Here is a 26936-nt window from a genome sequence, read left to right on the forward strand (position 1 = left end):
CAAAAAGGTATTCACAACAAAAACATATGGGCACCGTATACAAAGCTTATGTTGTAGGGTGCTTTAGTTTCTGTCTGTAAATTTGCATGGGGAAAAAATTACACGATTTTAGTTTCCCCTGCCAGCTTTCATGCTTCAACCAAGAAAAGGCACCAGCTTTATCATTTTTTTCATTGCTGTAGGTGAACGACACATAATCACAGTTGCCTTACATTTATTCAGGCATGAAAGAGACGACAGCAAAGTTAGTTACAAGTTGGGGTAAAAAGAACTTATTTGAATACAAGATATCTTTTTTTATGGGAAAAAAGGAACTGGTTCAGGCCAAAGAGATCTTATTACTCTGCGCTTTCTTCTTGCAGCTCGTTATTGCTGGGAATTTACAGCTGACAAAGCTTGGTCAGCTAATCGGTTGCAGATTTCTGCAGGGATCAGCTATTCAGATTGCAGTGCATCTATTACAAGAACTGCCACCTTATTTGTAATCTTATTTGTCAGAAACCAAACTCTACCCTTGGATCCTTGGACCTGGTGGCATGTTAGAAACCGTACATGGCCAACCTTCCTGCACCAGTGAAGTCAAAACCTCAATCATGTACCCTGATGCTTCAGCTCACTCTCATAGTCGACAGGTTGTGCGCTATCCTAGCAAACTCGCATATGATCAAATGAAAGATCTTTTGTTGATTCCCTTGACACCCTTGTCGCCGGACCAGGCATTCAGGTGCTTTCCGGGGGGGTGGGGGGACTCAGCTGATAGGTTAAGACTCATCTTCAGTGGAGGTTTTCACACTTTTACGCTGATAACGAGGGAAAAGCATTCGCCTGATCTTCTTTTCAGCTGAACGTTCTGAGAGCGCCTGAAACCAAATATTCCAAATGATTATTCTAGGTTCCATTAAAAGAACCGAGGTGATTTGAAAATTATAAGCCTAATAACTAACCTGAGCATTAAATGAAAATCGAACAGTCCTAGCTTCCAAGCCAGAAAAGGCTCTTACATCAATACCAAGACTGTCAACGCCAATCAAGCATGCCTCCTGCAGAACATATCAGATTGCAAACAAAGCTTACACCAAAGGAGCACTTGTCTTATTGGAAATGCAACAGTGAGAGACAACACATGCCTAACCAACATATGAACAGGTAATATCATAATCACAGTGCAATTGACGTGCTTCTGAACAAAAAGTGATATTGCAGATATAATTAAAGTCCTGGCATTGCAGAAGTATTCAGACACAGCAACTAAACAACAAAAAGAACCTGCACCCTGCTCCTTTTTCACAATGAAACGATGAATTTGGGCATATAATAAAAAGGAGAGCATTCCATGCATAAGATGAATAAGGCATCAATGACAACAAGCACACCTCGACAGTAAGACTCTTTTTTCTGAGACAGAGTGACCTGAGAGCCACTGCACACTGATCACTGCTTTCTTTGATCCGTTCTATAATAGCTGAAGCAGAGTTTGCAAGAATATCTGGTTCTGAATCTTGAAAATCTCGTGGATCAATCATCAACTGCAGAAATCCATGGAATATAAGAAACTATAATGAACACAGTACCGAGAAATGTCAAGTAGTTATGCTCTATTCTGAAGCAACATCACCTGCTTGCCATAGACGGAAAACAGCTCAATTGTCATTATCTCCAGCTTGTAGATCATTGAATCAGTGCTAGTTCTGGTATCACTGAAGTCAGATCTTGACTTATCATCATCTGAATATTTGCTTAGCGTAAGTCAAATAAAAGTTGACGAAATGTGGGTAACTGAGGTGCAAGATATTAACCGATTAAATTACCAACTAGGCGGTCGGTTCCAGAAATTGACTGAGTTTCTCTGTTGTATTCATCTGTTTCATTTACTACATCAGAAGTGGCATTGGATTGAAGAATAATATTGAGAAAAGAAAAGAAGACTCTTCACATCTGAATTTGCTTCGAATTACCTTTCCAGTCAGATGAATAACCATCACTGTTGTGTTCCCCATGAAACAAGCTCCTCAAGTAAGATTCTTCCCCTATAAAAGCAGGTCTCAGATATCCTACAATAGAGACACCATTTGATGGACTATCCATCTTCTCCCCATGATTTTCATGAACAGCCTGTATAGAAAAAGAGCAGGTAATGTGATTGCATAGTTCTCTGCAGCTTGCTTGATTTGATGTGCGACACATTTAGGGCTGTGCTCTTGATCGCTAATGCTACGACTCTGAGACATGCTTTGCTGAAGCTTTTACTCTACAACAAACTGATACATGAAAGTTCAGAATAAATAAAAGAAGTTCAGGTTTGCATATCTATAAAAGCGACAGTATTCTTTAAATATATTCTATTTTGAAAAAGCTTTTATCCAATACTAATTGATGGGGGGAAATATTCAGAGCAAGACATCAAACTGCTGCAATCTTTCTTTTATTTTACTGATACTTTCTGCCCCAGTTGAGAGATAACATACTCTTGACATGTGCCAAATCGAGTAGTCTGGGCTGTTAAATGGTTCACTTACAACTCTTCATGACAGCACAAAATTACTAGACCAATCTGAAGCACAGGATGTTAGCTGAATCAAACTAATTATTTATAGGATCTTTGTCAGGTTGACCATTTTCGCTATTTCAAGGGCTGCTTGTTTCTGGTGTCTGTACTCTTCAATAACTGTTTATCTCTTACCTTTGTCAAACATTTGGCAAAGTAAACAGGATGTATTGCACGCATTGTTGCTGGCATCCCCCATTCTATAAGAATATCAGTTATTTCTGTATCAATCTGTGACATTTCACAAAGGAAACATTACTAATGATAGGGGCACAGGGCTTATTGCTAACAAGAATAATGACAAACAGTGAGCAGGAAAAATAACTTTCTTAGCAAACCTTGCTGTAGTTCTCATCAGGAACGTCCATAAAATTTTCACCATCCATGTAATCACTGAAATCAGTAATCGCCACACTACTTTCCCCAATAATTGGTCCGTCCATTCCAAACAAAACTGTCTGCAATTGTCACGTCATTTCAAGTAAGAAAATAACCCATCAAAGCACTGTTTTTAACACTATTTTCAACTCAGAGTAACACTATTTTATAGCAAGACAATGGCAAGTTGACTGAAGCACTAAACTTGCAAATTGAAAAACCTCAACGAGTGCAACCCATTAACATTGCATTGCTGACCATAGAATGCATCTGTGCTTACACAGAGAACAAAAGGGAAAGAATGATCTTATGTCATGAAGATTGGTCCTTGAAGGAACTCGTGAAGATTGGTCCTTGAAGGAACAACTACCATGCAAGATAATGATGATGCCCAGGCACATAGACTCTAGGCTGCTATGACTGTACTCCTATAACCATTGATAGAGAAGAGTGGTTCAAATTTATGACTTATCCAGTTATCCGTAATGGGTACAAGGTTAGCCATTTTTACTTCTTGACTTGAGCCCTAAGAAATAATATATGAACTACACAAACTTATCTGGCTATCCCTAATACAGGGAGTATAAAACATATCTACAAGGAGAAACAGTTATTATTATCTAGTTTCTAACTAGTATTGCCTGGTAGTTTCTAACTAGTATTACACTGCTAGACACAGCAAAACAGCATCTTACCACAGGATTGTTTGCGGTATCATCCTCCAAGAGGTTCTCGCTATCAGGTACTTCAAAGAATATGTCTGTAAATACGTTCCCAACAGGTTAGCTGAGTTGAGAAAGCGCTGCTAAGACTCTATTGTATATTTTCCCATGCATTAAAGCATTACCTCCATAGTCATCAATAACATATTGAAACTCAGACCAGGCAACATGTCCATGAGGTTGATTGTGCACCCTTGCAGGAAATACAAGCAATCCCTTGCTATTGGCCTAGACAGATGGAAGATTGGACAGTTATCTAGCTCAGATTCTCAGCAACATATCCCACACACCATCATTTTGTTTATTATACTGCTACTGCTAGAGGAATTTGTGTAAGTTTTTTAGAAAATATATTTGGATTAGTTTGAGGAGCTTTGAACTCTGGTATCAGGGTATCCTTATGCAATATTAAATGGAGAATTTAGTCGCAACAGGTTATTACCTCTACTACTGTTCTAGCTGTTTCGACATCTGTCAGTAGCAGGTCCTTCTTCGTTGGACGCTCTTTAACTTCTTCAAGAGGATGATAACCTCGATCCCTTGTGTACTTCGAATCTGGCACTGAGTCTGAATAATCAGCAGCCACACGAACCTTGGTTAGGGATGAGTCCTGATTAGTTGGCAACCAGCAGTGCTGAATTGATCCAAAAGGGTTACGGCATCGAAAACTGCAAGAAATGGTTGCAGCTGTTAGTTTCAAAATGCAAGGAAGCCATTCAGAGGAAGTACTCCCAATGAGGGTTGGAAGGACCTTAAACTAGATAGGTCATGAAATCTCCGGGAGTCAAATGGGGTTTTAACCCAGTTTAATGTGGCTCCTGCTGCCATTGTACACTCCAGCTTAGGACAATTAAATGTGCTCTACAAAGGTAAAATATAATTGTTAAGACAAGAAAAAAACAAAGAAAATGCTGATGGCACATGTACTTAATTAAGAAATATGTGTGCAATATGGATAATTCTGCATAGATGGTATTTGTCTTGATACATTTTAAATATGCTGTTATTTGCCAGATTAAAAGAAAGATTAGGGGTAATATTATTTTGATTATGAACCAAACAAAGCTGACTGGTGAATGAGACTTCCTAAGATTAGAACAGATAACATGGAAAATTGCTTTGAAATGGATGAAAAATTCGATGTTCATGAACATCTCACTTGAAAGATGTTAGGTACACCGCTATTTCTTTCAGCTTCCTTCTTAATATAATGATACGCATGTTCGAGAAGAAGAAAAAAAACTGTTTCTCTCAACTACAATTGTACATAAGTGGTACAAAAGGGAAAGAGTTGGCTGGACAAATTCAAACATTACGAGGTTCTTTTCATATAAACCGAGATAATTCCCTGAGAACAGCGGTTCTTTCTGAATGTGCGAATTGCCACTGACGCTCACAGAGATCACATCGATGTACCACGGTGGGCCCCGGTGGATCAGAGCACTTACTAACTTCAGCTGTTGCAAAACATTACGAACATCATTCTAAAACAAGCTAGTAACACCATAGCGATTCAACCAAAGTCTCCTGCTCAAACTAAATCATGCAGTGAGCAGTCGCGAACGAAAGAGCTGCTGCACTGATGAAGGAACAGGTCCCCTCTGTTCTCCAAGCATTCAGAATAGCAGACACTTAAAAAAAAAAGAAACGGCGGGATCAACGCCTTCAACGGCACTCACCGATGAAACGGAGGCTATCCCACCTGGAACGAGGGAAAACAGGGTCGCACCGTCGCAGGATCAAGCGGAAGCGGGCTCGCGGGGCGGCGAGAGCGGCAGCTGACTTACGCGGCAGCCGCGGCGCGGCGGCACACCCCGGGCGAGACGGATCACCGCGCGAACTGGCCGTCGCGAGCTGCGAGGAGTCGCGAGCTGTTCCTTCCTCCCCCCTGGCTGCCTTCCTGTGCCGGCGCTGCGCTCTACTCCCTCCGTCCCAAAATACCGTCGTGCACATCTCACGCACTTTGAGTAGTTAAATATTTTAAAATTTGATCAAATATATATTAAAAAAATATCAATAATTATGATACTAAACAAACATCATTAAATTAATCACATCATATATTTTCATGGCAAATTTGTTTACAGACACAAATGTTAATATTATTTTTTATATATACAGTCAAACTTAAAATTTATTAACTTCTCGAAAGACGAGATGAGCACTTATTTTGAGACGGAGAGAGTACCTTTTTTCCTTTCCACTTTTGGAACTGACCAAGGAGGAAAGAGCCGCCAGAAAGGCAGTGTCCTTTTGGTAATTTGCGCGCGCACTCTCTCTCTGCACGGCGCGGGATTAGGGCAGTCCCAACCCATAGTGTCCATAGATAGTGTCTATATTGCCACATCGCCAAGACACTAGTGTGGGTAGTGGCTGCGGGGCTCACGGCGGGAAGCTCGAGCATGGCGGATGGCTGCAGCTTGGCAAGCGAGCGCAAGCGGCAGCGCGGCTAGCACCGGCCATGGCAGGGTAGCAGATTGGGGATGGATTTGTCCGATTGTAGCTCAGTAGCTGGCGAGCAGAGAGATTGAAGAAGGAAGAGATTGGGGGGAAAAGGAAACTGTGAGATAGATAGAGGGAGGCGGACCTTGGCACCACACCTTGGCGACAAGAGGATTCGCACACCAAAGATTTGTGGTGCCATAGCTCACGCGGAAGAAGCTGGTGCGCGGGATGGGCATGGCGGCGACGCAGTGGATCGTGAGGTCAAGGAAAATCGGGGGCGAAGAAACGACGAGTCGCTCCAACGCTGATTTTGCCGGTTTCCAGCATATTGGTCCACGCGCCGATCCGGTTTCGTGCATGCGACCTGGTTTCCTCAGTTTTTATTCTCTCACCTCTTTAATTTCCATGCCACATCAGACTCTTGCTTACTTGGCATCCTAATTAATTCTATGGACACCAGCTGAGGTGGAGGGTTGGGATTGCCCTTAAGAGTGTGTTTGGTTCCCAGGCTTTTTGGCTTTTGCTTTCTGAAAAGCCAACATCCAAACCAAACGAACTGGCTGTGGATCGTTTCAAAAGCCAAAAGCAACTTTCCTTCGTATACAAATCTCACAGCCCCTCCGACCGTGCTTTCTCTGGCTGTGAGGGCAAAAATTGGAGAAAATTACCCGCAATGCCATCGGTTAGTACGTACCGGTTCGTCCCTTTTCTTTTCTCCCGTCGCACCCTCCCTCTCCCGTCACTTCCTTCCCGTCGCTTCTTCCTCCAAGTTTGGCCGGGCTAGGGTTTGTCGGCGGCGGCCCTTGGTGGTGGCGGCGGTGGCTGCCCCCTCCGGCGGCGCCCCTTGGCAGCGGCGGCTGCTGCCCTCTCTCCTGCGGCTCCCTCAGTCCGCGAGCGAAGGGGCAGGCGGCAGCCCCAGGACCGGCGCCCCCCCTCTCCCCCACCTGGATCTGCCGGTGGCGGCTGGCCCCAGCGCCTGCTCTCCCCCAGCGTGAAGGCCCAGGCTGCAGCTGCTCCGGACGCCCCAGCCCCCCTACACTGCAAGTCCCTCGGCTCTCCTCCTCCAGGAGATCTGTAAGTGCCTCAAATCGATTCCCCCTTCCTCATAATGCCCAAAATCGATTGGATTTGAGTAGTAATCATTGGATTCATGTGACAATCATTCAATTTGTGTAGGAATCCTTCAATTTTTGTGGTAATATCTGTAAAGGAGAGATAGAAGATGGGAATAGACCTTCAGACTGTTCACTAAGAATAGATGGAAAAATTTGAGAGCTAAGTATCAAGAAAAAACAGGGCTGAAGCAAACAAAGAAACAATTGAAGAATAAATTGGACAATATGAAAAAGGAATACACATGGTTTATGGAGTTGAAAAATAGTGCCACTGGTCTTGGATGGAATGAGGCAAAACAAACTGTTAATTGCTCTAAGGAATGGTGGGATGAACATCTTGCTGTAAGCTCTATACCCTCATTGTCCATTATTCATGTATTAATGTTTATATGGGCTGATTTGCTATTTTTTATGTAATTTCAGAGATGCAACAATGCTGATAAAGATATCAAATGCAACCATGTGAGATTCAAAAAACAAGGACCGAAGAATCTTGATGACTTGCACATATTGTTTGACAAGTTTCATGTTAGTGGTGCGACTGCAACATGTCCAGATGATGTTTCCTCTGATGAGTCAAGTGATGAGGATGTGGTTGAGGTACAGAGATCTCCAGAGGATGTGGCTGGTTTGAAGAAATCAAAATTAGAAAAAAGAAAGTGCAAGGAAAGCTCAGCTGCTACTGAAAAGAAGGATGAGAAGAGTCCATTCTTTCGATTGTACAAGAACACATGTTCGAAGATAGAAACTGCAATAGAGAAGATCTCTACAAGTATTGAAGCATCATCGGCGACTCCACCAAACTCAGTCCCAAGCATTAAAGAGGCCATGCAAATGGTCAAAGATTGTGGGGTGCAAGAAAAACTGCTTTGATGCATACAACTACTTTCCAGATTGTGAAGCCTGAATTTAGGGAGGTCTTTAGTTTATTGGAAACAAATGAAGGAAGGTTGGATTTGCTTGAGAGGGAGCACGAAAAGGAGATGAACAGGCGCCGGTAGTACCTTTTCCGTATTTCCTTATGTAAATCACTATTTGCTTATTTCTTTATGTTGAGAACCATTAGCTCTTGTAAAACTCTATTTGTTTATTTGGTTATGTTGAGAACCATTTGCTGCTTCTTATGTTGTGCACCTTCTGAATGCATATATTGTTGTTGTCCATATATATTGTTGCTGTCCATATATATTGTTGCTGCCTATATGTATTAATTTTTAAATATCTTGTCTAGATGGATGGCCACATGGAAGATTTGACCCAAAAGGGGTCAAAAGGACTGTTGCTTCTAGCTGAACTTTCCCAGCAAGCTGCAATTATTGGTCAAATGGGGTCCCAGTACACTGAGAAGTATTTGAACAAAGGAGAATATAGGATAACACCAGAAACTGGACTTCAATGGGTCATGAGGTGCATGGATCGACCGAGGTACTTTTACAAAATGTTTCGGATGAGCCCTGATATTTTCATGTCACTCCATGACTTGCTAGTATCAACCTATGGGTTGACATCGACTATCCATGTTTCATCAATTGAGTCATTGGCGATGTTCTTATAGATTGTTGGAGGGCCCCAAGCTTTTGCACAAGCTGAAGATAAATTTACGCGGTCCCTCTGGACAGTTCACACCAAGTTTCATGAAGTATTGAATTGTTTGCGCAAGTTAGCAAAGGATAACATCAAACCAAGGGACCCTACTTTCAGTACTGAGCATGAAAGGATCAAAGAGGACCGTTTCTGGCCTTATTTTAAAGGCGCTATTGGAGTTATAGATGGATCACATGTTAAAGTTGAAGTACCAACAGAGGAAGTGGTTAACCATACATGCCGACATGGATATACATCTCAGAACATCCTAGCTGTTTGTGACTTTGACATGAGATTTATTTTCGCTGTTGCTGGTTGGCCAGGTTCCGCACATGACTCACGGATCCTCAATCATGGCTTAGCAAATTTTTCTTCTTTTCCTGTGCCTCCTAAAGGTAAGAAAAAAATTTTCTCACAAGGTACTGTTATCAATCATGCTGCTTTTGGTTTTGCTAATCCTTCTTTTATAGGAAAATATTATCTTGTGGATTCTGATTACGCAAACCGAGTAGGATATCTTGCCCCTTTCAAAGGAAGCATATATCATATTCCAGAATTTCGCCATCGTTCTGGGCGTCCTCCGCAAGGGAAGTATGAGATGTTCAATTTCTTGCATTCATCCCTTCGAAATGTCATTGAGCGGTCTTTTGGAGTCTTGAAGCAGAAGTGGCGTATTTTGAAAGGCACCTCTAGTTTACACGTAGTCAGAAGCACATTGTTCTTGCTTGTATTGCATTGCATAATTTTATTCGTGACAGTAAGTTGCATGATAAGGAGTTTGATAAATGTGATGCTGATGAGGACTACCTACTGGAAGAGACATCCGAATCAGAAGAAGATGCTTGTCCAGATGGTGAGAACGAGGATACCATGAATACCATTCGTAGTAGGATAGCTGATGATTTGTTTAGTGCGAGACGGCGATAAATTATGATGTAAGCATGTTGCCCATATTATTCTTTTCTTGTAATATCTTTGTACTTCTGTGGGCCATATGTTGATGGTGGATGCAAAACTTATAAGTAATTAAATTTGTCTTCGAAATATGGTTTATTATATGTCAATCAGTGAAAAAAAATATTTTGACAATCAATTTGCATATAAATAGTCTCACAGCCTTTCAGGGGCATTACAAACATTTTATATCAAAGCTACAGCCCACAGCAGCTTTTAGCCAAACGGCTTTCAACTTTTTCACAGCTCACAGCCCACAGCAGCTTTTTCCACAGTCACAGCCCACAACAGCTTTTTTTTCACAGCCACAGCCCAACCAAACAGACCCTAAGTTTGCCATCAGTAGTACATACCTTTAGGCCGTGTTTAGATCCAAAATTTCAAAATCTAAAATTTTTGTAAATCGTCTGCATGGTGTATTAAATATAGTTGAAAAATAAATCGCATTACACAAATGGACTGTAAATCGCGAGACGAATCTAATGAGTCTAATTAGGGCGTTATTAGACACTAAATTGCTACAATAAATCTACAATAAATATGTGCTAATGATGGATTAATTAGGCTCATTAGATTTGTCTCGTAGTTTACAGATGAGAACTATAATTAGTTTTGTGATTAATCTACATTTAATACTTCAAATGTTGAAAGATTTCCTTCTAAAATCCAAAAATCCAAAATCTAAAATCCAAAATGAACTAAACACACCCTTATTGCTGATGATTCAGTGTTTCTGACCTCGATCCCAGTTTTATATTTCAGATTCTTGTATCAATTTCTTTGAAAAAAACTTTTTTTTGAAAAGAGTTGGAAAAAAACTTGAGACGTCGTTTCAAAAAAAAGGAAAAAAAACTTGAGACAGACAAAAACTTTTTTTATCAAAGACAGACAAAAACTTGGCGACTAGCATTAGCATGATTTGGTTTACCCCCAACACTGGGTACTCCATACTCCAGGCCAGCATATAGAGTACCCACCGGAGTTGGTGGGACTTGGATCTCGAGGTAAATTCCGAATTAATTAGTGTTCGTTGGCCCGCCCCATGACCAAAAACAAGGATGATGATGATGATGGGGGCAGCTTCCTTCCCGCTTTTAATAGCACGTGCTGCGACCGCCGCAACATGTGGAACGGCATCCACGGTGTCCTAGAGCACAGCACACTTGCACCCCGGATACGGCGCCGGGTTACAGCAGGTTGCAGTAGTCTTGAAGCTGCTGGTGTACTGCTGTGTGACCATTACTACTGTTGTGATCATAGATTCATTCATAATTTCATAGTTCAGAACAGAAGTTACCGAAACATTTTGGGCAGAATTTGCTAGCTAGCTAGTGTTGGATAGTGACAGACAGTCGATCCCGTCAGCAGATCAAGGATTCGAGGTGTATGTGGATGGCATTTGGGCGAGGGGAAAGAACACAGGAGAAGGGGATAGGAGTAGCCTGTATCTGAACGGCAGTTGGAGTGGATGTGCGTGCCATCCTAGCCTCAGATGAGCAGGAGGCAGCAGCCGGCGCAGGGTAGGAAGGAATATGTCACTCATATTCCGTTGGCATCAAAGCTCCAGGGCAGAGGCTTCCGGCCATCCTGGCATCCTGCAACGCCAGCCGCAGGCTCGTGATCGGCTCACAAAAAACGCCCCAGCCCGGGCTGTTCGTTTCCGCCCGTTCTGGCTCCTCCGCTAGATTGCCGCTTTTTTCCCCTTCTTTTTCGTTTTCACTCTTGTCGCTTTTCTGGAAAATGATGGGCTCGCCGCGCGCCCAGAGACACTTTCTACATGGGAATGGGCACGTATGGAATTCCATGCTGTGAAGTTCATGCGCCACAATTCCGAGGCCTCCTTCTTCTTCTTTTTTACCTTACAGTTGCGATGCTTCGCATGGAATCTTCACAGCCGAACTCATGCGATGCTCTCGTGTCTTCCTGTAGGTTACTTTCGACACAGCTCTCACGTGTTTTCTTCACTCTTCAGGGAACATGTTTTCGGTGCTTGCAACCGACCATCTGTTCTGTTGTTGTGCTCCAGCACCAGCCAACAGTATTTTTCTCTCACACCACTCCAGCAACAGCCTCCAACCACCAGACAGCAAGTAGTGTTTTTCTCTCGCACCATTCCAGCAGCAACCTCCAGCACGAGCACAACGAACAGGTATACGGTACATGCACGCTTTTCCCTTTTTCCAGTGGGGCTGATACGCCACTGGCCCAGTGACAGCCTAGCCCAAAGAGTAGGCCCAACAAACGCCGGTACAGCACGGCTCAGGCCCACCCGAACTGCCCGGATCTTCTGCGCCGGGTAGATCCGCCGCCCGCCGCGGGGCTTGCTTCCGAATCCGACCGACCAAGAGGCGCGGACGCCGAGCGCCGCTGCCGTCGACGCCGGGACCGGCTCACCGGCGACGTGGGGACCATGCGCGTAGACTGCCGCATGGCGGCCACCAGGCCCCCCACCTCCGGTGAGTTCTTGGAGCCACTCGCTGAGTCACTAGTCCGTCTCGATAGGCCGGCGGCCGCGTAGCTTTTCCTCGCGTGCATCCGCGCAAAAAGATAGTGTGCTCAAGTTTTTGGTAAAGATTGTGTTGTCTATGTGCTCGGTGGTTGTTGATGGCCGTCGATTTTTATTACTGCGGGGTGAATATTTTAATTTCAGTCATCTTTTAATCCTTTTTATTTCTGGTAGAGAGGAGAAAAAAATGGAACGAGTGTTCTCTTTTTTTTTTCTTTTCAGAAACAAGTCTTTGAGGGTGATTTCTGATTTGTTCCATTTCCTTTCCTTCACAAGTAAGGGCTGGAACACAAAAGGCTCTCATTAAAAAAAAAACTGCAAGGAGTACACACCATATATATATATTGGATTGGTAGAGCTTCTAAGAAAGCTCACTGAAATAGCTATAGGCAATGAAATGTAAACTGCAACATCTCTAGACAATGTAATAAACAACTCTAGAATACTGAGATGGAAGCAGAGCCTCCAGCTGTGATTACTCTCGATAATCGAAATAGGCTTCAGCTCTTTCGGTTATTCTGCTCAAGCCTGGCCCTGAAAGGAGAGTGGAGTCATATTATTAGCATGGCATGTCACTACACTTCGGGAATATGATTGCTTTCTTGGAATTTTAGTTCTGTATTTAGGGTATGAGCCATGTCGGAACATTGAAACTGATAAAGTGTGCGATATCATAATGCGTAAAGTTTAAGGTGGTGTATTTTACCATAAAGGAAAACTTACACTTAAAGACCCAAAGTTTAAGATAGCTGATCTGCCGGCGGTGGGAATTGAATGGAGTGCAGAGGTGGCGATGACAGGGCTCCAATTGGAGGTGGTGGAGAGTTGTGCTGGTAAAGAGGCTGTGGAGATGCTGAAGTTACTGGCGGAGACTTTGCATGAGGGACTTTTGGGTGTAGATGGTCTGGAGTATTTGGACGTAATTGTGGGGAATACTGGGCTGGTGGTGGTGAAACTTGATAGCTATATGGAGGTGGTGAATACTGGTGTGGAGGTGGAGAGTTATAGTAGTACGGAGTTGCCGGTGATGATGGTAGAAGTGGTGACTTGTGGATGTATGGGGGTGGGGGATACTGGTAAGCTAGCGGTGGGGGTACATTGTTGTACTGGTATTGTGGTGGTGGAGAGTTGTAGTAGTATGGAGGTGGTAAATACTTGTGGGATGGTACTGGAGATTTGACGCCTTGTAGAGGTGGTAGAGATTGGTAGCTGTTTGGAGGCATGGACTGTTGGTAAGGTGGCGGTGAAGCATAGTTGTTTAGTGGAGGTGATGGGTACTGGTAAGCTGGAGGAGGAAACTGGTTAGAAGGAGGTGGTGAATATTGATAAGGCAATGGTTGGGACTTGTGGCTAGCCGGAGGCGAGGGGTACTGGTAAGGGAGAGGCGGGAAATTGTAGGGATGTCCCGGTGGTGTCATGTGAGGTTTTGAACATTCGGAGGTCTTCTTTGATGCAAATGCCATTATCTGGTTCGCTTGGAGAACCACCTCATCGCTTGACTTGGAGTAAACACTGAGCCCAGACACATTTAACTCAATTGGCACATTGCAGTCTGATCCTCCTGGTGCTCCATGGAGCTCAGCCTTACACGAGTCAGCCCCATAGTTGTTGCTAATTGACAAGCCCTTAAGGATCACACTGTATTTACCATTGCTTTTGGTGTAGCCAAATGCCACGATTGCTTGGTCATTGGCCTGGCAAGTGACCTTGACCATGGCTCCTGCACCCAGATCATTGTTAATGAATAAGTATGAAGTTCAGAAGGACATTTAGGGATAATTTGCAATAAGTCAGCAACTGATGTTTAAGTAGGATAATTATGAGCACAAAGGAACAATGACCATAAGAACATGGGTGATGACAAAATTTCACCTTCCAGGTGCTTCTTGCCATGGGATTCTTCTGGGTGTGCCTCATTGAAGCATCTATAGCAGTACACCTTTCCTATCGCCTTAATAACAGGAGCATATGTGGGTGATGTGGAAAGAGAAGGCGGGGTAAAGCTGCTCGCTCCCTCACCGTGGATTGCAAAAGTGACAAACAACATAGTGAAGACCAGCCATAGGTGACCCTTTGGCTGGTCTCTCATGCTCATTTTCATGGCTAGAATAGTGCTTTGTCAAGTGAGAGCAGGAGAGGATGTGAATGGTTTTGGCTTTGGTATGGATGGCTATTTATAATGGCCATGGGCATAAGGTTTGAGGGTTGGAGGGAGAGCAGGTAGGGGATGGAGTGAAGGGGGTCAACATTATTTTGCTTCATCTCACTTGATTATAAAAGGAGCACATACAATACCTACATTTTTTTTTGTAGTGGATAGCAAACGGTAGAAATTACAATTTTCTCTTTTAAGATGGCATAAATGTGCTTATGTTTATTTTCTACTGTGCAGGAAATATATGAGAATACAAACACAATCTGAGTTAAGCAAACCCAGTATTGTCCAAGTCCTCTCATTTAAAAGCTGTGGCCAGGGAAGATTGAGGTGTGAAAGGTACATCATTGTCTTGCAGAAAAACTGACAAGATTTCGTCCAGTAAGAAGAAATAGGCTATGGCAAGCCACAATACTAAACAAAAATTTGCCGAGATGCCCTAGCCATGATCCCCTTGCAGCCCAAAACGGTTTTGGTGACAGCATGGGAAGTACAGTAATTTGTAATGTTAATCCTGCCCTGACTGCAGTTCCAGGGCCTGAACATGTATGTAAAAGCCACAGAGGACCTTTGAAGCTACCCTTTCATCAAGTCCAGCTGGTAAGTCGCCTGAGTGATTATACTAGAGATGAAGAGAACTTTTGGCCTCATTTTCATCCAGCAAAAAGTCTGTCATGTGCTGATTCAACTACTCAGACTGGCAGACATAGCCCATTGACCAAAGGATAGGATAGCAGCCAACCAAATCTCATGTCAAAAAGGGGCCTGCCCGGGTCAGCTCAGATGGTTCAGGCTAACAAATCCCTCCTGCTCCATCTCCACGCAAGAGTTGAGCAGGTTAAACTAACAAATGATTGTCGGTTTGTTTCACTAGCATGCTGTTTAATAATCTTTGCCCATCCATTAATACTTGGTTTGTTTGACTGGCATGCTATTTAATAATCTTTTCCCATCCCTTAATACTTCGATTTGACACATAATGACATCAGGAATAGGGAATCAAGCTGAACCGTGACCTCAGAGACGAAATGCTGGCTTTTTGGAGGAAACAGGAAGCTCATTTCGGTGCCGAAAAAGAAGGAAGTGCGTTTGGTTTGGCCGGTCAGGGTAAGTGGGTAACAGATTGGGCCAATCTGCAGATGCCATGAACTGGGTACTATCTTCAAGACAAGAGGATTGAACCCATGTATAGAGTTGAAAACTATAAGAGAGCATACAAGACAACGAACACAGCTTGAAACAATAGGTAATATTGAACTTTGCTTGATTTCCCTGCTTAGCTTGATCATATCAATGGAAACACTAGACAGTTTGGATGGCGTTAGTCTTCACCTCATGTCAGGTCATCCACCGTGGCTGCTACATTTGCCCAATTTACAAGCAGGCTTGCTAGCTAAGCTCCATTTCTACCCATCTAATGACTTGGTGGTTAATACTACTAGTTGGTATCCATCTTCTGAACCTGAACCCCAAAATGTCAGCAAGTGAAGGAAACCCCATGGCACTCTTCACAACCATCACCCTCCCTTCAGTTCAGAAGCAACCCTTAGCTTTCCTTCCAGCTACAAAGAACTTAAGCAAATGACAAATAACAACTCAATGGTCACCTGCATCAAGTGTTACTTATGTCAGTGTACGTTTTGCCACGATGCCGGATCGGCGTACGCAGCTTAAGTGTCATTCCAGACACTGAAGAGCTGCGCACCGCCATGGCCAACGCCGGCCATGTTGTCGTTGCTGCTTGCAGCCGCTGCCGCTACCGGTGAAGCGGAGGCCGTCGTCCAGGAAGGCATCCTCCCGCCACCGTAGGCCGCCTCTGCGTTGACCAGGTAGCTCTCATACCCCATCACCTGTTTGCTGGCTTCGTCGTGGTCCCCATGTGCCCGTGCATGCACCTGCTCATGGTTCACCATTGCCGTGGTGGTCGCCGCGGCAGCATTCATCGGCATCATGTAGCCGCCACCGCCGTTGCTGTCTCCTACCCCATTGTACACGACGGAGTTGGAGCCGGTGCTATGCTCGAGCGAGGAGTTGTCGATGCTGCCGAGGCCGTGCATCGCCGCCTGCCCCGCCGAGAAGAAGTCGTGCGCGCCGGCTCCCAGGTTCAGGTGGTTGAGCTCCTGCAGGCTGTGCGCGGCCGCGATCACCGCGTGGTCCTGCTCCTGCTTGCACCACCCGCGCAGCGGCTGCGCGTACGGGTGGTACAGGCCACCGGCGGCGGCGCCCGGCTGAAACGCGATGGTCGGCCAGGCAGCGGCCGCGGCGGCGTGGTAGTGCGCGCCGTAGGCCGCCAGGGCGCCGCCGTCGCCGAGCTGCGAGGCGATGCGGCCGACGTCGTAGCTCACCACGCCAGCATGGTGCTGCGCGGACGCGGCGGCCTCGGCCTCCTTGAGGCGCTTGGCGGCGCTGCCGATGGGGAGCGCGCTGCTGTCCAGGATGCTCTTCACGTCGTAGCGGCTCATGTCGAAGTTGGTGACGGCGTTAAGGCCGCGGAACTTGATCGCCGCGATGTCGTATGCCTCCGCTGCCTCTTCCTGCGTGCCTGCATCCACGCAAAAATGAAATTGCCCTCAGCTTAGCTCAGTCCAAGCACACTCGTGCGCTTTGCTGCATATGGTGCATGGTATGCATGAACAACATCAGTGCAGGATATGCATGTGGCATGTAGCTTAATCAGAATCTTTTGAAGGTTTCAGCTTAATTATTAATCTAAGCACCGTGGGGGGTTGATTAGTCTACTGCAGAGGCATGCTTGCTTGTTTCTTATTGAGGCAGTAGTGCTACTTTGACCTGGTGCACGGGTGAATGGGAGACAACAATAGCACCAGACATGGGATCAGATTTGAAAAAGCCACTTGAGGGGCACGCACTAAGTAATGATGTACTACTGCAATGCAACTTGGCATGACTTGAAGGTCACATTTTTAATAGTCAGCATACATGCATCCATGTACATTAGATCTCCTAGTGAGTATCATCAGCTGTATAGCTAGCACTTGCTTCTCATTGCACTGAGATGCATGGTTAGTTGACTGCAATTTGCTTTTGTGGTGAACAATTAGAACAAGAAAAGACTCTACTTACTGAAGGTGCCCAAATAGAGATCCTTGTTCCCTGCAACTCGTCCAATCCGTGCTTGCCATCTCCCATGTTGATGATGCCTAAAAATGCATAGAGTTCAAGTTATACACCACTCACTAATTTTCTGAGTATGCATTTCTCCACATCACTATATGAATTTATACCTAGTTACTCCTCTGTAAATGGATGCACCTCTGGAGAAGCCACTGCTCTTCCTGCAGTCACATATATAGATATCAAAGATGATCTTGATCTATTAATCTTGCCCAACATATATAGAGTAATTTATTGTTGTCTCATGGTAATAAAAGATTATCATAGACCGACCTTCTCAGAGACGCAACAAACTCCTGCCTTGTCATGTGCTTCATTTCCTCCAACTCCTTTTCGTAGTTACTCACCTAGAAATACAAAAACAAATGCCTTTAAGTACACAACTCCAGCAATGTACACAATTAACAAAAACTTGCAGAACCTTCACTCCAGACCACTAGCCATTTTAACAGAATTGTGAAATAGCGACCATATCTGTTCTTCAGTAATGTAAAACTACATTCTATATATTAAATATACATACTGGAAAGTTTGTTGTCGTCGTGGGACCCCAATACTTAAGAGCAGCCAAATCATAAGCCCTAGCAGCTTTCTCCTCTTTGTCATAACCACCTATATATCAATTAACATGGAAATAAAGTGAGAATGACGAGGAAGAAAGAACATGCTATCTTCTACTGGACAAAACAAAAACAAATTCAGTAGCTTAACCCCAATCAAGTGAAATCGCGTACCTAGATAGACTGTGTAGATTAAAGAGTTGAGTTCAATCCCGCAAATCACGATCGTCAATCCAGAGGCGGTCAATGAGAAGTAACAATGTCAGTTAACAACATTGGGGGGAAGGATCAAACACAGAAACAGATTTTTTTTAATATCACGCGCAATATAATCCGGCATTATTAGTACCTTGACGACCCTTGCGAGTTTGTCCTTCCCTTCTGCAACTGTTGTCCCACAGATGAGCCTCGTACCTCCCCGTCCATCTATGCCTAAAACAAATCAAAAGTAGAAGTTTTTTGTTAATTTCCCACTACACCACAATCATGCCCAACATAATGAGACTTCTAATCATCCAAGTTAAAAATAGGCATCAAACGATAACTTATCTAGATGCAATCAATGCAGATGTGTCATAGCATCTTGCATTGGTAATGGTTTGTTTAATTTCATGATGAATATTACTACTTGATTCATTGCTGATTTGTGCTTGTTAATAAGCTCCATGATTCATTCATATTGCACCCCGCCCTACCTGGTCACGCCGCGGTAAATCGACGTGCGCTGGCCGAACGTGTCCACCGTCTTCCTCGCCGCCGTCTCAGCAGACGCGCCGCCGCTGCCACTGCCACCCGTGTCCGTGCTCACTGCTACTACTAGGGCGCCGGCACCGCCGCTGCCACCGCTGTCCTCCTTCCGAGCGGCGACGGCTCCACCCTGCGCCGACGTGGATACGCTCTCGGGCGCCCGGCCTCGATCTCCGGCGAGAAACGGCATGCCAGCGCCTTGCGTCCCCGCCATGTTCATGGACAAAGAGAGGCCCTGCACCGCCTGCGCTCCCTCGGGCACCGCCACTCTGGGCTGCGGCGGCGGAGCTGGTTGGCTCCGCAGCCAATTCTTGATCATGGACAGACCGATGCTGCCGCCATTGGCACCGGCAGCGCCAGCTCCACCATGGGCGGTGGCCGCGCTGAGCATTGCACCGCCATCATGGACGCCGGCGGAAGAGGCCACCATGACGGAGTCAGCGAAATGGAGCGCGGAGCTGGGGTGGTGGTACAGCTGGTGGTAGCCGGTGCTAGCACCTGAGCTCGCGTAGCAAGTGCTGCTACTGCTGGGGATCACGTTGAGGTTGGCCTTGTGATGCTGCTCCGAGAAGTTGATGCCGCCGAGGAAGTCCTCCAGCTTCGGCTCGGCGACGAGCGCTGAAAGCTCCGATCCCCTCATGCTCCAATCTGCAATGTTCAATAATGAGTACATACGCGTAAGATGGTTTGGCTGTAGATGTGTACAGTGTCATGCTCGTATCGGTCGAGGGATATACAACCTTGGGGGATGTTGAAGCAGACGTCGCCGGAGACCTCGTCGGTGGCGGCGGCGGAGATGAGGGTGGAGTCCGTCTGGGATGGTGGCAGATCCTGCTGGGAGAGGGAGAAAGCCAGCCAGTTGTTCACAGTAGCCATGGTTGATTATCTGAAAGAGCTGCGATTAATTTGCCCCCTAATGGATACTACTTGAGCTTCTTGTTAGATTGATAGGGAAGTAGAGGAGGAGATCAAGAAGCCATTTTGGTGAGTGCAAGGTTAGGGAAGGGAAGGGGAAGTCAAGCAGAGAGTTTTGGAGCATTAAGCAAACAGTGCTAGTACTGGTAGATATTTATACAACCAGTACACACTCCATAAGATTAGCAATGGCACTATGTGAAGACACTCTACTACTATAGTATATATAGGTTGATGGAGTATAATATAAGCATATATATACATGTAGGAGAAGTTTCTTTTTAATAAGAAAAAATGGAGTACTGTGTGTGCAACAATACTAAAAAAACAGTGTGGCATATGATTTAACTGAACAGAAAGCACTTTTTGCTTCTGCTTTTTGGGGAAGTCTCCACTATATTTTGTCTCATTTTCCTCAAAACAAGTCTATATGTGTGCCTATATCAGTACCTGATGATGTATCTGCGCATGCATGTACATGTAGTACTAAGGTGACGACCTTTTACTCGATAATAGTATTAAGCTGCCATGGTCATTTGACCGGAAAGTTGTTGTTAAGAATGATTAACACTCTTGGAAAAAAGAAATGGTGCGAGATCTAAGCTTCACATTCTATTTGTCTAGGATCTCAATTCGTAAGCAGATGTTCTTGCATGATCTTTTCAAGTATGTACACAGGAAGGTGCACATGCACGCACGGGGTGTCTGAACATTTATGCATCCAGTTGACATATGCATGTTGCTTCTCCTAACTATATTATTGTTGTGGCTATGAGCCAAAACACTGTTCAAGCCTGCTGAAGTGTGCGTATGGACAATTAGGCCTGGGGTCTCCTGAAACCCTAAAGCCACTCACAGCTTACCTGCAGAAGCTGAATGCCTGACATATAGTTTAATTTTTTACAAAGCCATAGGCTCACTCTTCCTAGATCACCTCTGACACAAACACGCGCACATACAATTACAAGGAGTAACATATACATGTACTGGTGGTGATTTTTTTTTTGAGGAATGCTGGTGTGGTGATTTTATTTTTAAGATTACTGATCTACTGCAGTGACGAAATACCCCTGAATTTTTTTCCTTAATCATAAACATTTGAGCAGTGGTGATAGATAGATAGATAGATAGAGATTTTAATTAGCCGGTTATAGCTGCTAGGAAGAGCAGCAGCTATGGCATTTAGCCTGCTAAACATCATAACGGTAGTGCTCTCGCTAAATGCCTTAGCCGGCGATTTAAAATCTTAAAATCTTAAATTATTTATATACATACTTAATTAAAAAGTTACTTAGCACAAAGCCATTCCACAATTCACAGTAATGATAGTTGGTTTAGAATCAATATGATAGCCCATGCAACTAACCCTAGATAGGAAAAAGGATTAGTCGGTCCCGATCGAGATAGGCATGATTCATCCAATCAATTGCAATCAAACATGCATACCCGTACGTATGCTGTAGAGAGTGCGCACGACAACCGTTGCTGCTTGTCTTGCATGCATGCTTCATGAAAACACTCTTTAAATTGCTTCAAAAGATGAACGACAGGCAGAAAAGATGAAAAGAAAAGGATCAAGTTCATGCATGGCCGACGGAGAGGACGTGCCACCTGCACCCTAAAAGAGGACACGAACCCTTGTCTTCCGGCCATAGAAAAGCTTGGCGTTCCCAAGCAAGTCCATCGTCTAGCTTCAGACGCCGCGCATAGAGAAGTGAGCAAAAAACACCCTAAAAACCTCGCATAGGATCCTCTCCTCCAGGACGACGAATTGTTAACAAGCTAAGAGCTCTCTCTCTCTCTCTCTCTATGGGGGGAAGGAGAAGTGGAGGTTAAGATAGGGCGCGTGTGTTTTTATCTTGGTAATTGCACCGCTTGCCTCCCCTTCCCCCGCCTAAAACTTTGACCGTCAAAGCTAGCGGGGCTCTAGCTGGAGGCGGGTTCAAGGCTGGTTAATTACTGACTCATGTGCGGCTTTTTAACTGCAGTTCAGTTAATTATTAACCTTGATCTTTCCATAGTGTGAGAATGTCGATCTGTATTCACAAGTCGGGTCTTGGGACTACTTTTGATGATTTTTTTTCGTTCTAAAATAGACTAGCTTTCATTGATGAAATACTCGTAAATATAAAGTTTTTGAAGGAAATACTAGTACATAAAAATGTTGCTAGTTCACATAAAATGAATTCATGCATTCTACATATTATATGAGACTTATTTTTTCTACGGCGTGGGAATTGTAAGTTGTTCCATTGTTCTTTACGGGGTGGGAACTCTTGTTAGTTGTTCCATTTCTGTTCCGTTGTGCTAGCAGTCTCGATTGTCAACTTGACAGGCATGCATCCATTACGTGGTTTAATTTTCTAACAGGTTTGACCATTTTGTTTTCTTTTGAAATGATAGGTTTGACTATTTTGCAGTCTTAGCTACTCCCTCCATTTTCTTTTGATAGTCTTATTTCAAAACTCATAATGATAGTCTTATTTGCTATTGGTATGAGTTGAGCTATGGTAATAAATAACACTAGTAATAAGAGTTTCTAGTTAAAATATTAGGACCAACTACAAAGTCTGTGCTACATTTATTATATGCTAACTAAGATTGTTTTTATTGGTACATCATTGTGTCAAGATGAAATAGAACTATCAAAAAGACAATGGATGGAGTACTTGCACAGGCTAGCTATGGCTGTGTAAATTTATATTTGAATTTGCCGTAAGTAACAGTACTATTAGAGTTTATTTCAACTAATAATATGAGACGCACAATAATTTATACGTACATATATATATAAACACGGTGGCAGTGTAGTATGTGTGATGCGTTGTTCAGTTTTTGCAAAACGGCCGGCCGGCCTAACAGACAACACATGATATGGTACTTAGGCCGTGTTTAGATGAAACACAAAAAATTTTTGCGATGGAATCTTGCTAATTTGAAGTACTAAATGAAGTCTATTTACAAAACTTTTTGCACAGATGGGTTGTAAATCGCGAGACGAATCTAATGATGCTAATTAATCCATGATTAATCTATAATTAGCAGATGGTTACTGTAGCATCACTGTTGCAAATCATGGATTAAGCAGACTCATTAGATTCGTCTCGCAATTTACAGCCCATCCATGCAAAAAATTTTGTAAATAAATTTTATTTATTACTCCATGTATGTGTTCAAACATTCGATGTGACGTGTCTTTTTTTTTGCATTTACGGGATTTACGGGTTGTGATCTAAACAGAGCCTTATATAGAAATCAAGGTTTTATGGCTTCTCACGTGCACACACTGATCACAGTCCACCGTCGCCGTCCAATCTTCTCTGGGAACGATAAAGCGCATGTGCGCGTCCACTGGCATGTGCGTGCATGCTTTGCTTCTACTCATGAAGTCGATGTCGATCGATCGCAAGCTGGCTAGCTAGTATATGGACACTCACACGTGTGGGCGGGTCTCCTTGGTTGCCACGCAGGCACGCAGCAGAGTCCGCCCTCTCGCATATATACCACGTGATCACCACGCTTTGCTCGCGATCTCTCATGCCCGTCGATCTACTTATTAGCTTTGCTGCTAGTGTGTAGGACCGGAAAATGCGACCAGAGGGGGGGTGAATGGGAGCAACTCAAAATAATTTCGCACGGAAGCAAACAGATCAAACTCCCAAATTTCAAGAACTTTAGCAAATTAGATCCAAACGCGAGGAAACTCGAAACATAGGTTCACAAGATCACTAGAAATCTATTCTCAAAATATTATGCAAGGAAATTAAGTATAAAATGCGGATCAAGAAAACTTAGATTGAAACCGACGATAAACCTGACGAAGAACAAATAAGCACGATGCAATGAAACGAAGAACAATACTTAATGATAAAGTATTAAACCAAGTACTTGTTCTTACAAAATTGCATCTAGCCTCCGCCCGATCGTCCTCCCTCTCTTGATTAGAGAGATCAACAAAAATCCCTCACTAGGAATTAAACCCTAGGCTAGACTGGAGAGAGGAGTGCACGCAAGAAGAGCTTCAGGGAGGCGGCTACTGTTCACGGCGGCTACTGTTCACGGCGGCTACTGTTCACGGCGGCTACTGTTCACGGCGGCTACTGTAGCAGCGCCCCCAAAACCCTAAAAACGCATACCCCTCAATCCTAGGTGCCGCATATTTATAACCCATAGGGTGGCACTACCTAAATTACAAATTTGCCATTACGTAAATCAAATTAACGTAATCGGCGCGTATCACGCAATATCATCCTCCACGGCAAACAATCTCGATGTCCGCGATCCTTCCATCTAGCACCATGGCGTCCCGTGATCTCGCCGCACGATGATCCGGAATCTTCTCGCGATCGACAATTGTCCCCATCTTCGGCCACGTCCGCCGCAACGAACGTCCGGGATCTTGGTTTTGTGGCTTAACCAAGAAACCGTCCACCAACGTTCTCTCGCTGTGTCGTCAGGTACAGTAGACATACACCGCACGATCTCAAATCCCTCGAACGCAAGTCTTGATCCACCCTTCACCGCTCTCAGTCCATCGGTCGTGGCATCATATCTTCATTCTTCACACGTCGCCGCATGTTCAGTCTCCACCTATCACCTGCAACGACACCAACCAAGAGAAACGTCACACGCACACTGTGTTGTTCAATCACTCATCACAAGGTCCTAGCCCCACGGGCATCTCAATCTCCCCCTTGATGAGTGCATTGACAACACCACACCACACAAATTTATTCAAACAAAAATAGAGTAAAAGAAGAAAGAAAAGAAAACAATCTAACAAACTTGATCCCCAAAGACATGGGCTAGCAACAAAAGCTAGGCTCGACACAATCAAGACAAATACAAGAGTAACTGAAAAGCTCCAAAGCTGACAAACTCCCCCTGTCAAAATGCTCAAACTCAACCTCCCCCTGAGACTCAGCAATGAATTTGTGTCACTCATTCTCCCCCTTGTTGACAAAGCACTCCATCAAGTAAAAGATACATGAGGGGACGGCACAGATAGAAGCTTCAGAGACATATATCAAATACTTATACCAGCGAACCAGCAAAACCAGCTGTTCAGAAAAGCAGCAACACAATGCAATGACCATAGAAATTTAAATTAGAACCTTTTGAAAACCAATTAGTCAGACCATGCAAACAAATTCAAAGCCAGTCTCAAGCTGAAGACAAGACATATAGCAAGCTCACACGACGGGTAACAAAGCTTCCAATCAAAGTTCACTGCAAATGCTTGAATCAGGTCTATGCCATGAAAGACAAACCCGTGGCACACACAACACCTGCGACTGAGGCAAGCTGTGAGTAACCAACTTAGGCTGCCATGCCTAAAGCACAAGTCTGTATATACAAACCCAAATCTCAGCATCATATATATTGTTCCCAATGTTATATGCTGAATACTGAACCCATTTTTCTTTTGTTGTCCCTGCTGATCTGGGATCTTTTGACAGCCCCTGGACTATAGAGTGCCCGGTTCATGTGTGTCTTTGCGACACAAAGAACATTTGTTCTTTCATAGGCCCAAAAGAAGCTACATTCACAGTGACGAACCGGTCTTTGACCCATTGAAAGGAGCCAAAACCGAACCGTGAGCAAGATATATGTCGAGTATTCAACCAGATACTAGAACAAGAACATGTAAACAAGCCTGATAAAATCATGAAGTATCTGTGTGCTGTTTTCAAAACAAAATATGGTCACCCAAAGCATCACAACCTCTCCAAAGGCATTTATCACAAATTCGCTGAAACAAGTATAAGGCATATGTAACCGAAGCGACAAAAACATTGATACTAGAAAGGATAACACACACCAAACTCACCACGCAAACGTGCAAACGTGGCTTGATCGAGTGGTTTAGTTAAAATATCAGCCAACTGCTGACTAGTATCAACATGCTTAAGCTCAATATCACCCTTTTCAACATGATCTCTTAGAAAATGATAACGAACATCAATATGTTTCGTTTTAGAATGCAGCACAGGATTCTTAGCAACACTGATGGCACTGGTGCTATCACACAAGAGAGGAACATGAGAAAACGACAAACCAAAATCGCGAAGGGTTGCTATCATCCATAAAAGCTGAGAACAACAACTAGCAGCAGCAACATACTCGGCCTCTGTAGTAGATTGAGCAACATTGGATTGTTTTCTAGAGGACCAAGAAACAAGAGAAGAACCCAAAAACTGGCAAGTACCTGATGTAGATTTTCTATCCAAACGACACCCAGCAAAATCAGCATCCGAATAACCACACAAACTGAGCGTCGAAGAAGCAGAGTACCAAAGGCCAAATTCAGGAGTGAAACGAAGGTACCTCATTATGCGCTTCACCGCCTGACGGTGAGAGGTCCTGGGAGATGCCTGAAAACGAGCGCACAGACACACAGCAAAGTGTATATCCGGTCTCGTCGCAGTCAAGTACAAAAGTGACCCAATCATGCTTCTATATTCCTTCTGATCCACGGATTCTCCATCTTCATCAGCATCCAAAGCTGCGCTAGTCGGAATGGGCGTTGAAATTGGCTTAGCATCAGCCATGTCGAACTTCTTCAGGACATCCATTGTATATTTTCCCTGATGCACAAATGTCCCTTCCTGTGTTTGTTTAATTTGCAATCCTAGGAAAAAGGTCAACTCACCCATCATAGACATCTCAAACTCCTTACTCATCGATTCTGCAAACTTTGCAACAAGAAAATGAGACGAACCACCAAAAATGATATCATCCACGTATATCTGAACTATTAGAGAATCATTGCCTTGTCTGAGGAGAAATAAAGTTTTATCAACAGAACCCATTTTGAACCCATTTTCAAGTAGAAAAGTTTTCAGTCTAGCATACCAAGCACGAGGTGCTTGCTTCAACCCATATAAAGCCTTTTGTAACTTGAAAACATGATTAGGAAATTTAGGATGTTCAAAACCAGGGGGTTGTTTAACATAAACTTCCTCTTCTATATACCCATTCAAAAAGGCACTCTTCACGTCCATTTGATAAAGCTTAAAACCACGTGAGGCAGCAAAAGCAAGCAAAATGCGAATAGCTTCTAAACGAGCAACAGGAGCAAAAGTTTCACCATAATCAATACCCTCCTTTTGACAGAAACCCTGAGCCACCAATCTGGCTTTGTTTCTGACAACAAGACCATCTTCCCCTTGTTT

General features: G+C 44.0%; 3 protein-coding genes and 1 long non-coding RNA gene across 12 annotated transcripts; 1 reads left to right on the forward strand and 3 right to left on the reverse strand.

The window, feature by feature from the left end:
• Window positions 1-141: 141 nt before the first annotated feature.
• LOC120674067 (uncharacterized protein At3g49140-like) lies at window positions 142-5565 on the reverse strand. Of its 8 annotated transcripts, XM_039955157.1 has the most exons (14): window positions 5325-5565; window positions 4982-5102; window positions 4397-4506; window positions 4088-4313; window positions 3771-3873; window positions 3619-3683; window positions 2884-3003; window positions 2681-2776; window positions 1956-2112; window positions 1797-1871; window positions 1616-1725; window positions 1374-1526; window positions 945-1040; window positions 142-860 (listed from the first exon to the last, which is right to left on the reverse strand). In XM_039955157.1, the coding sequence occupies exons 3-14, from the start codon at window positions 4471-4473 to the stop codon at window positions 762-764; spliced, it is 1377 nt and encodes a 458-aa protein (XP_039811091.1). In that variant the 5' UTR covers window positions 4474-4506; window positions 4982-5102; window positions 5325-5565; the 3' UTR covers window positions 142-761. The 8 variants fall into 8 exon arrangements, with proteins under 8 accessions (XP_039811091.1, XP_039811089.1, XP_039811088.1 ...); XM_039955155.1 differs by lacking the exon at window positions 4982-5102; XM_039955154.1 differs by having other exon boundaries at window positions 4397-5102.
• Window positions 5566-12006: 6441 nt separating this feature from the next.
• LOC120675818 lies at window positions 12007-16465 on the forward strand. 2 transcript variants are annotated; one of them, XR_005675502.1, is made up of 4 exons: window positions 12007-12199; window positions 14642-15241; window positions 15394-16233; window positions 16341-16465. It is a non-coding gene; the product is annotated as an uncharacterized LOC120675818 (long non-coding RNA). The 2 variants fall into 2 exon arrangements; XR_005675503.1 differs by lacking the exon at window positions 16341-16465 and having other exon boundaries at window positions 12012-12199; window positions 14642-15004; window positions 15394-15683.
• LOC120675817 (extensin-2-like) lies at window positions 12533-14450 on the reverse strand. Its single transcript, XM_039957027.1, has 3 exons — window positions 14122-14450; window positions 12973-13969; window positions 12533-12783 (listed from the first exon to the last, which is right to left on the reverse strand). Exons 1-2 carry the CDS (start codon window positions 14348-14350, stop codon window positions 12990-12992), a joined length of 1209 nt encoding a protein of 402 aa, XP_039812961.1. The 5' UTR covers window positions 14351-14450; the 3' UTR covers window positions 12533-12783; window positions 12973-12989.
• Window positions 15652-19896, reverse strand: LOC120675816 (AP2-like ethylene-responsive transcription factor BBM1). Its single transcript, XM_039957026.1, has 9 exons — window positions 19587-19896; window positions 18795-19494; window positions 18449-18531; window positions 18274-18282; window positions 18063-18151; window positions 17813-17886; window positions 17650-17700; window positions 17489-17565; window positions 15652-16946 (listed from the first exon to the last, which is right to left on the reverse strand). Exons 1-9 carry the CDS (start codon window positions 19720-19722, stop codon window positions 16075-16077), a joined length of 2091 nt encoding a protein of 696 aa, XP_039812960.1. The 5' UTR covers window positions 19723-19896; the 3' UTR covers window positions 15652-16074.
• Window positions 19897-26936: the final 7040 nt, after the last annotated feature.

This window comes from Panicum virgatum, chromosome 5N, assembly GCF_016808335.1.
Source record: "Panicum virgatum strain AP13 chromosome 5N, P.virgatum_v5, whole genome shotgun sequence".
NCBI classification, from domain to species: Eukaryota; Viridiplantae; Streptophyta; class Magnoliopsida; order Poales; family Poaceae; genus Panicum; species Panicum virgatum.